The sequence below is a fragment of the Abrus precatorius genome, unplaced genomic scaffold, assembly GCF_003935025.1.
Source record: "Abrus precatorius isolate BTA unplaced genomic scaffold, Abrus_2018 Scaffold11, whole genome shotgun sequence".
Classification (NCBI taxonomy): domain Eukaryota; kingdom Viridiplantae; phylum Streptophyta; class Magnoliopsida; order Fabales; family Fabaceae; genus Abrus; species Abrus precatorius.
Window position 1 is genome coordinate 24,927,844 of NW_020874303.1, and position 15,754 is coordinate 24,943,597.

At 29.8% G+C, this 15,754-nt stretch overlaps 2 protein-coding genes and 3 non-coding genes across 5 annotated transcripts; 4 read left to right on the forward strand and 1 right to left on the reverse strand.

Moving 5' to 3' along the window:
• The first annotated feature begins 3,796 nt into the window (after positions 1-3,796).
• LOC113856740 lies at positions 3,797-3,936 on the forward strand. The gene has a single exon (XR_003502974.1). It is a non-coding gene; the product is annotated as a small nucleolar RNA snoR134 (small nucleolar RNA).
• A 251-nt stretch (positions 3,937-4,187) lies between these two features.
• Positions 4,188-4,272, forward strand: LOC113856736. Its single transcript, XR_003502971.1, has one exon. It is a non-coding gene; the product is annotated as a small nucleolar RNA U36a (small nucleolar RNA).
• Positions 4,273-4,343: 71 nt separating this feature from the next.
• On the forward strand, positions 4,344-4,436 carry LOC113856715. The gene has a single exon (XR_003502948.1). It is a non-coding gene; the product is annotated as a small nucleolar RNA Z223 (small nucleolar RNA).
• A 2,628-nt stretch (positions 4,437-7,064) lies between these two features.
• On the forward strand, positions 7,065-12,231 carry LOC113853536 (external alternative NAD(P)H-ubiquinone oxidoreductase B1, mitochondrial-like). The gene is made up of 10 exons (XM_027483945.1): positions 7,065-7,144; positions 7,747-8,023; positions 8,281-8,487; positions 8,679-8,929; positions 9,132-9,351; positions 9,691-9,795; positions 10,711-10,974; positions 11,215-11,336; positions 11,904-12,023; positions 12,124-12,231. Exons 1-10 carry the CDS (start codon positions 7,065-7,067, stop codon positions 12,209-12,211), a joined length of 1,734 nt encoding a protein of 577 aa, XP_027339746.1. The 3' UTR covers positions 12,212-12,231.
• Positions 12,232-13,051: 820 nt separating this feature from the next.
• LOC113853537 (pentatricopeptide repeat-containing protein At1g11900) lies at positions 13,052-15,377 on the reverse strand. The gene is made up of 2 exons (XM_027483946.1): positions 15,175-15,377; positions 13,052-14,337 (listed from the first exon to the last, which is right to left on the reverse strand). The coding sequence occupies exons 1-2, from the start codon at positions 15,288-15,290 to the stop codon at positions 13,347-13,349; spliced, it is 1,107 nt and encodes a 368-aa protein (XP_027339747.1). The 5' UTR covers positions 15,291-15,377; the 3' UTR covers positions 13,052-13,346.
• Between the last annotated feature and the right edge of the window lie 377 nt (positions 15,378-15,754).

Consider the following 15,754-nt stretch of genomic DNA (forward strand, 5'->3'; position numbering starts at 1 on the left):
GCCGGCACACTGAAATTACGTGATTACCCTTTTAGTTATGAGGCGTGGCAAGTGTTGTTTGGATCATTGAGGAGAGGAATGAGAAATTGTGGCAACTGGAGAGAAGAATGGGAGGGGAAGATCATTGGGCATTTGGCTCCCTCTGTTTGAGTGGTGAAAATTCCATTTAATGGAAACCTGCCACGTGTTTCACAGTTCTTGATTTGTTCAAGTCAAAGTACTTTAAAATTGAAATGGTTCGTGAGAGTTGAGATCACTCGTTGACAAAACAAAGGTTTTGATTAAATTCAAAAATATGTTTAATATTTCCATTTTTGTTAAAATTATTATATGAATTTTTACATTTTCCTTTTTCTTATCATTTAATTGGAGTTTTGCTTTCATGTACAACACCAATATTTTTTTTAATAATATCAAACAGAATATAATACATTATAAAATAAAAAGTTACAAATTTAATGTGATAATTTTTTAAAATTAATTTTATAGTTTAAAATATTTTAAGAATAAATAAATAAATTAATGATAAAAATCAACTATTTTAGTATAATTTAATATTTGAAGAAAAATAGGTAAATAATAATAATAATGACTGTTATGCTTACCATAACGTTTGACTTTATTTTGTATTATTGTTTTTATAATATATTAATGTTATTGATTCTGATTTTTTTAATGTTGTAATTATTTTATTATTAAATTATATTAGTAATTTGTGTGTGAAATCGCTATAGCCACCGAAGTATAAATAACTGCAGCAATTTTTTAAATTTATGTCTAAAAATACATGATAAGATTTCATAAATAATAATTTTTATTAAAAGTTACATAAATTAATATATTTAATATTATTAATTTTTACATTTTTAATAAAAATATATTATTTATTAATTTCTGTATATGTGTCTTTAAATATGTATTACAAAATCCGGAATAATAAAAAATTAATTAATATTATGTTAACTTTTAAAGTAACTGATAAATAAGAAAAAAAAGTAACGCTTTTTATAACATAATTTGTTTTTATCTTTCTATTGCAATAATATCGTATTTTACGTGCTCACTTTCTTTCTTTTTTTTTATCTCTTCTTATTATATAAAATTTTTTAATCAAAAGCTTTTTTTCTTGACTATCCTTTTTCACAAATTTTTAATTTAAACTGTAATTGAATGAGAATTGTTTTAAAGTTTCTTAGGTTGATGCTACGTTGAAAGGATGGTAACAAGCATGCAGAGGTAAAAATGAGTCAAGTTAGATTTTACATGATTATAATTTAATTTTCTTTTAAAATCTAAGGTTTAAGTTTGATATGCTTATCTAATACAAACATTTTTTTACAACATTTGACGAATATTTTTAAAAAGTATGACCTAATCTAAAAGTTTATTTAAGAGAGTCTCTTTACTATATATAAAATAAACCTTTTTTCCCCTGAATAACCTTTTATTTGAGTTAAACTTATAAAAAATTATGATATGAAAGAAAAATTACAAGAGTACATTTATTTGTATTTAAAAAAAAAATCTCTTTTTAAAAATAAAAAATACATATATTTCTCTTTATAAGTGTCCACGATATAATACTGCAATTAAGAAAAGATTAATCTTTAAGGTTTGACTAAAAAGAATATTTGACACTAATTGTTAGTTCTCTTCCTCTCAAATTCCTAAAGACAATAATATATTTCTGAATCTAGTCTTGTTTAACCGGAACAGGATGGTTTAATCAAATAAAATTTTATATTTTTAATTTTTTTTTTATTTAAACAAAAATACAAAATACATTGACTGCACCGTCTGAATCTGCGTCCCACGTTTCCATCCCCTGACAGGCATGGCAACACCACCACCACCTCTTGCAGGTCCCTTCGAAGGGGTAGAGGAGCGCTAGATTTGGCTTTTATGGATGGTGAATCGTTCCAATCTTGCGTTTTAAAAAATGACTTTGCCAGCAACCTTTAGCTTTGAAGTAAATATAAATTATTAAATGCAAGCAAATTTATTTAAAATTCATAAGACGAGAAGCAATTTTCTTGTTCCTTCGTTGCTAGTTCTCTACCCTTATTTTTGAACCATATGATATCGAAGTCATCCCGAAGCAACGAGGTAATGTGACTCTGGCTGGTTAAGCGTCAATATATTCTTCATGGAAAAAAAGATTTAACTAAAACTCTCTTAAACTTAGTGCCGAAATGGACTGAAAACGCTTATTTTGAACGAGAAAAATAAAATCACGGCACAAAGTAATTTTAATTCACCAAAATGAGTTACAATAAGAATTGAGTGTAAGCTAAAAAAAATATTAGAGAAAACCTCATCAGTTTATTCAGTTATAACAGGACTTCTACATTTTTCTTTTCTTTTCATTTTTATCGTAATTCAAGTAAAAACTTTAAGAGTATATTTGTTTTTATTTTTAAATTTTTTTATTTTTTCAGATAAAAAATTATGTGTATTCTTTGTTTAATTTTTTAAAATAAATATGCTCTTTATTTTTTTGCATTATTCAAATTTTTTTCCCAACAATAAATTACTATATGTCATGCACATGATAAGAAAATGGACTAATCCCTCAAAAAGTATAATGAGATCAATGAAGTAGAATTTACCACTCTCTCTCTCTCTCTCACACACACACACACACTTATATATATATATATATATATATATATATATATATATATATACATACATTCCTTTGAAATATTTTAAAATTAGTTTTTTTCCTCATTTAAAAAATTTTCTTCATTAAAACTTTTGTCTAGCTCAAATTTTATCAAATAGATATTTTTATGAACTTAATTATTATTTTTATTTATAAATATTTGTCTCTTTATGCATGCAATCAAAATTTTTTTTTCAAAAATTTTATCTGATTAATTTTTATGATATAATACTCAAACATAAATTTTAATTTAAACGGGATATATATAATATCATTTCATTATACTTTAAGTAACATGTTATATGAATAATTACTTTTAAATATTGATCGTTAATTAGATTTAAAAATTTATTAATGCACAATTTGACTAATTTTTAATTATATTTTTTTAATATTATTATATTTCTTTTAAATATTTTCAGTAAATTTAAACATTTTATAATTCATGAGAATAATATTAAAGAATTTTTAATATATATTATATATAAAAATTATGTTTTAATACCTATTTTTAAAAACTCTATCTTTCATGAAAAAATAAATTTTTTTATTTTCTTATACTTTATTGTTTTAGTATTAATCAAATAATTTTTTTTATCAATTAACTTATTTTAAATTTATACTTAAAAAAATCATGTGGCGTGTGAATATTTACGGATTAATTTATATGTAAGAATTGAAAGTAGTGTTTAAATCTATGATCTATTTCATTAAAAAAAATTATTTAAAGATTAAATAGGATAAAATGAACGTTGATATATCTAATTCCAATTCTACTTATGAATCTCTAATATTTTTATTAATTTTTAAATCATTGAAATTGGAAATGCGAAATAAGATATTTTTTAATTATGAATAAATTTATACTAATTTAAAATAAAAAAATTAAACACAACGCATTATTATTTATGAATACTGTGAGAAGAAAGAGATATATTTTTTTTCATCATTTTAAAAACGGTTGGAGAGAGAAATTTTAGGGTTTTGGTGCGCCTATATATAACCCATAAGCAATGTCAATTTCTCAGTCGTAGTTTTCATTAGGGTTTAGCAATGGCTGCTACTGTTCTCCGCCGTTAACATAGAAGATGTATTTTAGGTTCAGACATTCTTTCTATGTAGTTTAATTCTCTGCACGATGCCTCCCGGGCTTCTCAGAATTAACAGTGACGCGAAAGCCCCAATGCATGTGCTAAATCGTCGCCGTTCGTGTTGCAGTTTAGCCCCTTTTTTTTTCACGGCTGATCTGTGTCAAAACAACGGCTAAATTCTATATTCCCTCATTTCTGATTTCGCAATTGTTTCTATTTTCGCTTTTCGTGCTTGGATTTCGCCTCACTACACCTTTAGCTTGTTTTCGTATCTTGCCGTGAAAATAAAGCTAGTCATAGAGGCGCAAATTGAATCGGCGGTATTCACGTGGGGGTTTTAATCTTTCAATGTTTGTGCCTCTAAAAATGTCCGCTACATCGCAATTTTAATATTTTAGCATTTTTAAAATATCTCTTACAGTCGTAATTTTCGGCGATGATTAAATTTTATCCGCGCTTCTGAGATTTCTCTATGAAGCATAACGGAAAAATGGTTGAATTTCTTGATATGAGCCATGGTTTTATTTGCTAATATTTTTAGCATTCTAATATAATGAATTTTGGTTTATTCTAAGTCTTGGTTTAATTGTTGGCTGTGAGGATAATTATTCAGCTTTAAATGCCAGTTCTGCTTCTGATAAATACTGATTGATAGAGCTGTAATGTGTTCTGAGCCATTGTAAACGAATTTGCGATAAACAGTTTATCATGTGTTTTAATGTTTGCCTCGTTCTTTGATTGTCAATTGTTTTATTCTGTAGATTAGCGTTGTTTGTTAGGTGTTAAAACGTTGCGCTTGTTCTAATTTTTTTTGTTCTTCACCGGTGATGTTACAATCCAACTTGTCTGAGGCTGTAGTTTACCCAAGTACTTGGTGTTGCTACAATTCCAATGGCAGTAAAGATTAATCTGAGGTTCCATATATGGGGTTAGCAGGGATTTTTGAATTCTAGACACGTTCTTTACATTTCAGACTATCACTTTGTGCATTTGCTTTAGGCATAGATGAGAATACTAGTGTCTCTTGCTGTAAAAACTGAGGAGAAGTGGACATTAGAAGAGTATCTGACTGATGATTGCCAGAGTTAACGTTTCCTTGGATGCCCATGATTAGGACAGAAACAAGCCATTATTATTATAATATTAAATATAACAACATTCATTTATTTGTTTAAAATGTAAAGATGTTTTTATATTTTTATTTAATAGCGAAGAAGCTTTTTATGAATAAAAGAGGAGAAAAGTTAGAATTAAGATTTATACTGCTTTCAGATGAAATTGAAAATAATAAAATAAGTAAAAAAGAAATTGATGAGAAATAAGAAAGTAAAAATTATAATAGAAATAAGAGAAAAAATGAGTTTTCTTGTGCTGTCTAGGTTATTAAAACAGAGAATAAAAAAAACTTGTTTATGCTAACTAGTATGTAATAATAATAATGACAATAATGGCAAATTTTACAAGAAAATCATAACTTTTAATATAACTTTTATTTATTTTTGGTAAAATATAAAAAATAAATAAAATTCACAATCCTTTCCTTTCAAAGTTCACTATTTTGTGTAAAAGAATTAAGTAATGGGTTTGTAATTTTTTTAATAGTATTAAACATATTTTAAACACTAAGAGTATGTTTATTTTACTTTTTAAAAACAATTTTTAATTTTTAAAATAAATTATAGTACAAATTTATACTACAATTTATTTTTAAAGATTATTTTTTTAAAAAATTAAATCAAACATGCTTTAACATTTTTTTCTTACACTCTTTTATTCTTTTTTAATTTTAAGGAAACCAACAAAGCATAAAGCATAAGTAGGAATAGAGAAAAGTGAAAAAAAAAAAAAAGCATTGTGTATAAAATTATCTTATATGGAAAAAAAAAAATTTAATTGGAGACTTTGCTAACTACTCCTCACTTAATATGGTGAGATTTTAGGTGAAGAGAGAGCATTGTGAGGTTTATTTGTTAAAAAAATATTTGGAAAAAAAATGCAAAGGTATATAATTAAAAAAATATTATATTAAAAGTTCTGTTTTTTGTTAAAATAAAACTATTGTTATTATTATTATTATAAAGATACTTTTTAATATAAATTATTTATTTATTTTTTTTTAATTTGTGTAAACAAGTAAAGAAAATCTCTCTCTTTTTTATAATATAAATTAACAAAAAATGTTGCTATAACCTTTAATATAAATGGATACACTTAATTTAAATTTTTTATTTAATTTAAATCTAACAGTCAATAAAATAATAAATTATAATCTATTATATATAAGTTAAATAAAAAATTTATACTTACACTAGTAAAAAAAATTCTACATAAAAAAAATAAAATAAAAATATATATATACACGTTATTACTGTAAAAAAAATCCTAAAAAAATGAATTTATATATACACACACATTGGTACTGTCTGCTTGAGACCCAAATTTGGACTGGCCATAACTTGATTCAACCAATTTTTTTCTCAACGGTGGACAAAAAAAGCCTTTCTTCCCCGATGGAAACTCTTCTCTTCTCCCGCTATGCATGGGTTCCCGAAAGACTTGATAAACCCAGATTCGTAAGTGTCAGATATAGTTTTATCCATTGAACACGTTTGAATTTCTTGAAAAATGAATTTAGATTTGGGTGGTTATTTATAAAAAAAAGAAAAAATTGCGGGCGAAGGAACTATTTCATTGCAACCTGTATGAATTTGTATCATGAGAGTCTAATATGTCTCTCTGGTCAAATATTAAACTCGATTTCGCCTAAACATAGTGATCACAGCACACGCATCATTTCATAAACCATTGTTATATATATATATCTTTATATATAAAATACCATACACAGTCTAAAATAAAAATAATCACAAAATTATGTAACAAGAATAGCAAACTCAGTAATTATATAACTTAATAGAAACACCTAAATGATAAGGAGTAGTGCATCTAAAAGTGTTGGATAGTTTGATTTTTAAAAACACAACAAACTAAATAACATGACACAAAATCTTAATTTTAAAAGAAGATTAAAAATCGTTGGCATTTTGCCAAAAAAGAAAGTGCATCAATAGTTTCTCTATAAAAAAGGAAGGAAAGGGACGAAATGTTCCTATGTGCAAAGACATTTTGAATTGAAAAGGACATTCCACGTGTTTACTCCTTCATTAATCATGAGTAACTGTCCAAGTGTAAGGTAGACAACTGAATCTGCGTTTGAGGTTGTAACAGAAATTCACAGTTTAGAAGTTGACGCTCCGAACTTTGTTCTGTTGCCAATTCTTCTGTCATAATTCTCTCTAATATCATCAATGAAGATTGCTTCCTTCTTCTCCAAGGCTTTCCATAGCTCCCCTTCCTGCTCCAATGTTGTTCTCCTTTGCACTCTAAGGTCAACATAATCATAATTCCATCTGTTTCTTTTTTCATTTTTTTAATGACATGCTATTATATGATCAATGTAATCGGTGGATGAAAGTGGGAATATTGTTGAACGATGCTTCACATGATATATTTAGTGGTTGTGCTTATTAACATCACAAAGGAAAAATATGTAAGAGTGACCTTAGTGTTTGTGTTGCTAAGGATGCACTCAGATCTATAAAATATCATTGTTGATGCAGAGAATTATAATTGTAAAAGATTAGAGGGAAAACTCTGAGTGAATGTAGGTAGTTATTAGAAATTTAGAACTTTATATTTGACTATGGTAATCACAGAGACGGTTCGCATGTGTTTGAAAACACGTTAAAATAACCTGTAAATGTTAATTCAAAGTAGAATATAAAATTATTAGCGTTGAAGCAAACGTAAATGTATGCTCATTCAAACGTGAATCCAAACGTGTACGGGGATAATCATGGTATCTATGTGTTATGTGAAGCATCCATCAATGTCTTTATTTGCCATGCAGGCAACTTATATTGTATTTGACATTTTTAAGGTAATGAACTTTTATGTTTCATTGAGTTAACCTGCAAATGAAAACTGCAGTGGTGGAGGTTTGATTGCATACTCAGAATTACAATCAGATGCCAAACTTCCTGCTCCTAGTATTGATCCTAATGTGCCCAAGAAAAAGAGAGTGGTGGTTCTTGGAACAGGATGGGCTGGTACCAGTTTCCTTAAGGATCTCGATGCTTCCTTATATGATGTTCAGGTTGTTTCCCCTCGTAACTACTTTGCATTCACACCTTTATTACCTAGTGTCACCTGTGGGACAGTTGAAGCACGAAGCATTGTAGAGCCAGTCCGAAACATCATAAAAAAGGTAAATAATACGAAGCGAAAGCTCTACAAAATAGAATAAACTATGTGTATGTGATTTTTTTTTATTAACAATTATCACACATGTACATGTAATTGTGTTATATGAGAAAAAAGTGGCACTAGTATCTTTTCTTTGAGCTCAACTTATAAAACAGGATTATTAGAGTCATGACCATGTTTTATCTTGATATTATTTTTATCACTCTGTGGTCACTTGGAAATTAGTAATGGAGTTTTGTTGTTTCCATCCTATTGCAGAGAAAAGGAGAAATTAAATTTTGGGAGGCAGAATGCTTGAAGATTGATTCTGCAAACAAAAAGGTTTTATGTGGGTCCAATATTGACAACAACTTAGTGGGAAATGGCGAATTTTCTTTGGACTATGACTATTTGGTTGTAGCAATAGGAGCACAAGTAAATACATTTGACACCCCAGGTGTCGTGGAGAACTGTCATTTTCTAAAGGTATATTTTTGTTTGACAAACTTTAAATTCAGTAGTACTTCTAGTCTCATTCTCTAATCAAAATAAGAGTTTTACTTCAAAAATTTTGTCAAATATCAATATAAAATTCTAATTTTAATTGGAAAATATCATAAGAGCATTGAACGTGCTATATCCAATGTGCAATTCCTGTATTATATCATCACTCACAGGAGGTAGAGGATGCTCAGAAGATTAGACAGACTGTGATTGATTGCTTTGAGAAAGCTGTTCTTCCATCTTTATCTGAAGAAGAACGAAGGACAAATTTGCATTTCATAGTTGTTGGAGGGGGTCCAACTGGTGTGGAATTTGCTGCTGAGCTTCATGACTATGTCCAAGAAGATTTAGTCAATTTGTACCCATCTGTTAAAGATATAGTGAAGATAACAGTGATTCAATCAGGAGATCACATCTTGAACACGTAAGAAAACATTGACACTGACAATACTCTCAATTATTATTTTCTAATACTTTGAATCTCTTTAAGATCACTTCTTCAATCTCTAGTATTGCTAACTTTATGTATAAAAAATATTGACATTAGCTTTTCAAATCACAATATTTCCATGACACAGGCTATGGAATTCACAAGTTAATTGCAATGTCATAATTCAATCTTGTAGGTTTGATGAAAGAATTAGTTCATTTGCTGAACAGAAGTTTGGAAGAGATGGTATAGAAGTTCAGACAGGATGTCGTGTTGTGAGTGTTAATGATAAGGACATCACAATGAAAGTAAAATCAACTGGAGAAGTGTGTTCTGTTCCCCATGGATTGGTTGTCTGGTCCACAGGAATTGCAACTCGTCCTGTTATCAGAGACTTTATGGAGCAAATTGGTCAGGTGATGCTTAATTCCAAGCATTTTACTGGTTTTGTAGACACCCATTGTGAAAGAAATAGAAGGAAAAGAAAGACATTTTTAAATGCGTCAATTACTAAATTCTTTTTATATTCTTAGACTTATGTTAACAAAGTATAAATAAAAGTAGGTACATTAATTTATTTAATATATAAAAACTATAAATGTTGTGCATATTTTTATAATAGAGTATAAATTTATGATATGTAATATAACTAATTTTTATTGATTTTGATGAATAGAGTGTTTGTTTCTTGTAAATAGAACAATGGGTAGTGACATTTATGAAATCTGTATAAGCTAGGATTGTTCTATGCGCAGGGTAAGAGGAATATTCTAGCAACGGATGAATGGTTACGAGTGAAGGGATGTGAATCTGTGTATGCTATTGGTGATTGCTCTTCAATAAATCAGCGTAAAATCAGGGTAATTCTTGAGCTTTTACAGGTTTTCTACATTTATGGGTGTATTATTGTATATACTATTTTATACGACTCATCCAAATTATTTGACCATCTTGAATTCGAGTAGGATGAACTAAGCTCTATAGTTTACGGTTCCTAGTTTGACTGTGATTAAACTAACGATGATTAAGTACATATATTTATATTATATAATATTGTAATAATTTAGTACCGAATCATGAAAAAAAATCAAGTTAAATAGAAGTTTATACGTTGTTTAAGTAAAGAAATCAATATTAAGAAATTAAAAAATAATAATTTATCAGTGAATCTCATGCATGGACCTTTGTAACTGAACATTAAACCTTTATTTGTTAAAAATATCTTTAGTTGAAAACAAAATTACCAAAAAATTAAAAATTAAAGCAACTTGATCAAACCGATTATTTATCACCACTTCAATCGATTTTCCATCAGTTTTCACCAATGTTGAGTTGAACTGGAACACTTAAAAACTAGTTAATTCGATCAAGTTTTATCAGTATGGATGAGACCCTCCGAATACAATTTACATTCATGACTAATGAACAAAATTTTAAGTGCAGTATTACACCTATTGTTGATACTGTTGTTTAATTAAAATCGAAGTTTTACCTTAACAAAGATCAAAATTAAAGGTTAACACATATTATCAAAGTGAAATTTAAATTTTAATTGATGATATTGTAGGTACTGCACCTTCTTTTAAAATGAAGGTATTTGGCATCTAACTCATTCACTTGTAATTATAAAGAAAGTTTTCTATGGTCCAGAACTATAGTAATCTCAACCAATCAAAATCTAACACGTATATTTTAAATTTTTTTGACACGTGACAAGATATAAGTAGCTTGAATCATGTGCTCTCCGAGCACCTGATAATTTTTCGTATTTATAGGATGATACCTTGGCCATTTTTAAAGCTGCGGACAAGGACAACTCTGGTACCTTAACTAAAGAAGAATTCAAGGATGTGATGGAAGACATTATCTTAAGATATCCGCAAGTGGAACACTACATAAAGAGCCAACATCTGCTTGACTTGACTGCTCTGTGGAAAGATTCCCAAGGAAATGATAGGGAAGAAATAGACATGGAAGAGTTTAAGTCTGTCCTTTGTCGTGTGGATTCACAGTTGAAGACTTTGCCAGCAACTGCACAGGTATGCATCATTTCTCCAGCAATTCAAAGCTTGCTTATGCACACTCTTTTGCAGGAAAAAAAAAAACATCACGGTTTTGTTTGTTTGTTTGTTTTTAAATATTTGTTACGATAAAAATATAAAAATTTGATATATAACTTTATTTTTACCAAAAAGTTATTGACCTTAAGAGTTTATGTTGATATATTTTTTTGTATATAATGCATGGTGAGGAAAATTTTAATGTGTTGGCATGTCTAGGTTGCTGCACAGCAGGGTGCATATCTGGCTAGTTGCTTGAACCGCAGGGATCACTGTACAGAGCATCCTGAAGGCCCTCTAAGATTTGAAAAATCTGGACGTCATAAGTTTCGTCCCTTTAGGTAAACTCAGTTGTATATAATAAGCATATTACAATAACAACCATATAAATGTGATATAATATTATTCAGAAAATGTACGTTTTAGTGTCCTTTATACAGATTACTAAAATAAAACATGTTTTCAGACGAAGTTTTATGCCATGACATTCCTCAACAAAAATATTTATCCGCCCATTACTATCATGAGATATCGCAAGTTTTGTCATACATCAGACCTGTTGCTAACTAAAGAAATGTGTGTGCTTGTGTGTGGTATTTTTGGTTAAGAAATTGTAAAAAGATAAATAATTGACAATTCAGAGTATAAGAATTTTTAGTTGAGCAGAAACACGAGTACAATGATTTTGGGTTACCCTTCCTGGGGCTAAAAAGGGCGTAATCCAAAACTAAACATAAATGTATAGAGCATAAAAAATGGTTTCATATGAAAATATGTTTCAATAACCATTTTGAATTAAATTTTGCTCTACTAAAGAACCAGAATAAAATAACGAATGGGGGTATCTTGTGGTATTTCCTTGTTTTGTCCTAGTCTAATAACTGAAATTTTGGTTGAATATTATCAAGGTATAAGCATTTTGGGCAATTTGCTCCTCTTGGTGGAGAGCAAGCAGCTGCAGAACTTCCTGGAGATTGGGTTTCCATGGGTCATAGCACTCAGTGGCTTTGGTATTCTGTATATGCAAGGTACTAATGACTAATAACTAATGACCAATACTGTTAAGTTCACAATATTAGGCTCTTATATTTGTGTATAATGCCTTTATTATCTTTGTTTTATTCTCAGCAAGCAAGTGAGCTGGCGCACAAGGGTGTTAGTCGTATCAGATTGGACAAGAAGATACATATTTGGCAGAGATTCTAGTCGTATATAAGTCACCAAAACAAGACAACATTTATTTATTTTGAGTTGCTATGTTACTCTTATTTCTTGTACCTGCTATTCACTATTTAGTACGGTGATATTTTGAAGTTACAACTCTTTGCTCCTCCTTCAATTAGAGACAGTTTGAGAATTGTCATCGTCTCTTGGATAAACGGGCTTCTGTTATAGTTGATATTTTGCAGCAAGGCACTTGAATAAATTGCCCTTGGATTTCTCGTGAAAACTTGAATAGTTAACATACAGAAGAAGTAACACAAGCTACAACTTTCCAATAACACCAGGTCTAGTGGTCGTGGTTAAAGCCTGAAAGGTTAACCTTTTTCCCCTGTCAAACACAAATGTTATATAAAGTTTATAACTATTTCAATGCAGTGTCCTATACATATTTTTTAAACTTCATACATTTGTTGTAATAGAACAAGGTCAAAAGCTGATCATGGAGAATTTTATGCTAGATCTTAAATCATACATGCATCTGTTTCATCAAAAAAAGTGTTGGTAGAAGCAGGTTGTGCGTGGTTGACTAGGTGAAAACTTTGAAGGTGAAAAATTTAGAATAAAATCAACTTGGTACTTGTTTTCTAGAAAACATAGGGGAACAAAGAAAAGAAAACGTACTTCGTAATCACTCTAGACTGAAAATCAAGTTATCTGTTTTCCAAATTTCACGTACTCTAACGAGAATACCGATAATGATCATGTTCTGGCATCATGGAACTATAACCAAATGTGCTTTTTTTAATAAACAAAGGGGAATTTGAAAAGTAGGTGGTCTCAACAATGAATTTCAACATCCTTTGATATGAATCCAGTGAGCCAATTAAAGTGAATAATTACCAAGTATGTATTTTCCACACAAGACACCTTTTATGACAGAAATTACACAATTGAGCAGTCTCTATTTGATGATAAAAATCAAAGAATGTATTGCATGTCTGGAATAAGTAATGATGAAACCGAATTGATTAATATTACACTCTTCTTTGCATGTCTCTAACATCAACATTTCATACACAAATGATGGTCAGCATCATACTGCAATAAAGATGTCTCAGACAAAGACATACCAACGTAAACTTATGAACTAGAATACCTCAAGCAGATGAAACTGAAAACTAAAACTTTTAAGCATCTCTTCGCCTTCTTTTCTGCTTGAAATCTTCTGGACCAGCTAGACAAGTTGATGATGAATTCATCTCCTCTAAAAGTTTTGTTGCCAACTCAACCTTCCCTGTTTTATTTAAATTATGGATTAGTGATCGATAGATATTTATTGAAGGAACAACCCCTTTCAGTTTCATCTCCCTAAAGAATTTCAATGATTCCTCAGCATTTCCTGAACGACCAAAAATCTCAATTAGTGCAGTATATGTAAGCAGATCTGGTTCTGTTCCATTCTCAATCATTTCCTTACAATACGCAAAACACATATCAGATCTTCCAACCTTCCGCAAGCCATTTATTAGGGTATTGTAAGAAACAATATCCGGGACAAAACCAGTTTCCTTTATGGATGAAAACACATCAAGCATTTCATCCACCCGACCTGTACGACCCAAGATATCCAGAACTATATTATATGTAATCAAGTCCAGACTATACCTCTGTCTTTTAAGATGATCAAATATCACCAAGGACTTATCTTTCTGTCCACTTTTGGCAAAGGCAAAAATGATCTTGTTTATGAAGAATGATGTGCTTGAACACGTTATCTCTAATATTTCATCAATAAATCTGAGTAGCTCCACACAATCATTCACTTTTGTGAAAGCCTGGGCAAACTTAAGGCACGTGGTTGCACTTGGGGATTTATATGACAACAATAATTTCTTGAAAACTTGACAAGAAAGTTGAATGTCATTCTTCCAACTTGCCTCCGCTAATATGAGATTATACACATCAAGGGTAACACCAATGTTCTTATCATTTAAAATTTGTAGCATTTGACTTGCAGCTGAAAGATTTCCAGCTTTGCATATCTTATCAATATATGCGCAATAGACTTTCTCACTGGATGCTGATGCATTCTCAACGGTGGCAAGAAATTCTTTCAGGACTTCATTTGTCACTCTCTCTTTACCATGAGAAGATGCCTCTGTTGGAAAAACCTGAAAACTGCCAAGCGCCAATGAATTAACTTTTACTGGTTAAAAACGGCCAGATTCATTATAGACCACAAAACAATTTTCAGTTAATTAATCATACATTTTTTCACTAAGAAGTTTAAATCAACAATAATCCAATACAGCTCCATGTGACTGAAAACTAGTTGTCACAAAGACTTATATTTCGGTGCCAAATACCCAATAACTGAAAAATGTAACTCTTGTTTGAGAGTTTTTAAATATGAGGAAGAGTTTTTACAAACCATTTAAAACCCCTCATGAACTCATGTTTTTAAGTTCCCCCAAATTGGGGAGAGGGTTTGTTAACACCCTCCTCAAATCCTTCGCGTTCCTTTTCTCTCCAAACTCCCAATCAAAGCCTTAAACCACAAGTATCTAAGAACGATAAGTCAGGCTCAATCAAAATAAGTAAATCTATACAGAACTATTAAAAAGCTCAAGCAAAATTCCATATTTGATGATAAGCTAATCTTGTTGGATCAAATACTTCCCACCAGGAAAAAGTTACAGCTAATAGTCATACAATCCTTGTTCAAGTTAAGTGCATCCGTTAAACTCAGTAAAATCCAAAATTATTACAGCATTGTGAATTACAAAGGCTGCAGCATATGTCATTATATGATAATCATGACTCATGAGAGGAGGTTCTGAGGGCCACCCTAGGAACTTCACTTTCCACAACGAAGGGAATAGATACTTTCATTTAAAGCAGTAAGAGAGTCGGAAAATAAAAAATTGGAGTGAAAAATTGATTTAGGAATTAAAAAGATGCGATTTTTATTGTTTAGATGAAAAGAGAATAGAGAGAGAGAGATATGAGGGGTACCTAATTGTTGTCGAAAGTGAAGGAGAGGAGAGCTTGAAGTGAAAGTGGGATAGAGGAAGTTTTATCAGTGAAATGAACCTCGCTGTTGATTTTGCGGTTGCAGCCACTGCCATCATCCACCGAATTCATTCACAGATGAGATGAGATTCTGAGAATACAAAGTTTTGTGTTCGTTACCCCTCGCTCTTGGGACTGCACAGCCTGAGATTTTCTGGGAGGCATCATGTTACAAATACTGCAGTTTAGTCCTTGTGACTGGTTTCACAATAGAGACCTCAAAATTATATTTTTTTGCAAAAAAGTCACTGTAAAAAAATGCTATTGCCTAGGTTAATTTCGAATGAAATACAATGAACCAAAATCTGTATCACTGAAATTATATTATTTCATGAGTTTGGTTATATTAAAATGGCGAATGAAATTTTAAAAATTTAGTGAAACCCAAAAACATTTTGGTTTAGTGTTGCCATGAAATGGAGCAATATAAAATAAAGACACAAGGTAAAGATAGAATAACCTTTGTATTGAAAAAATATTACAAATTATTCAGCATATTTCTATTAAAATGTAAATAAAAATA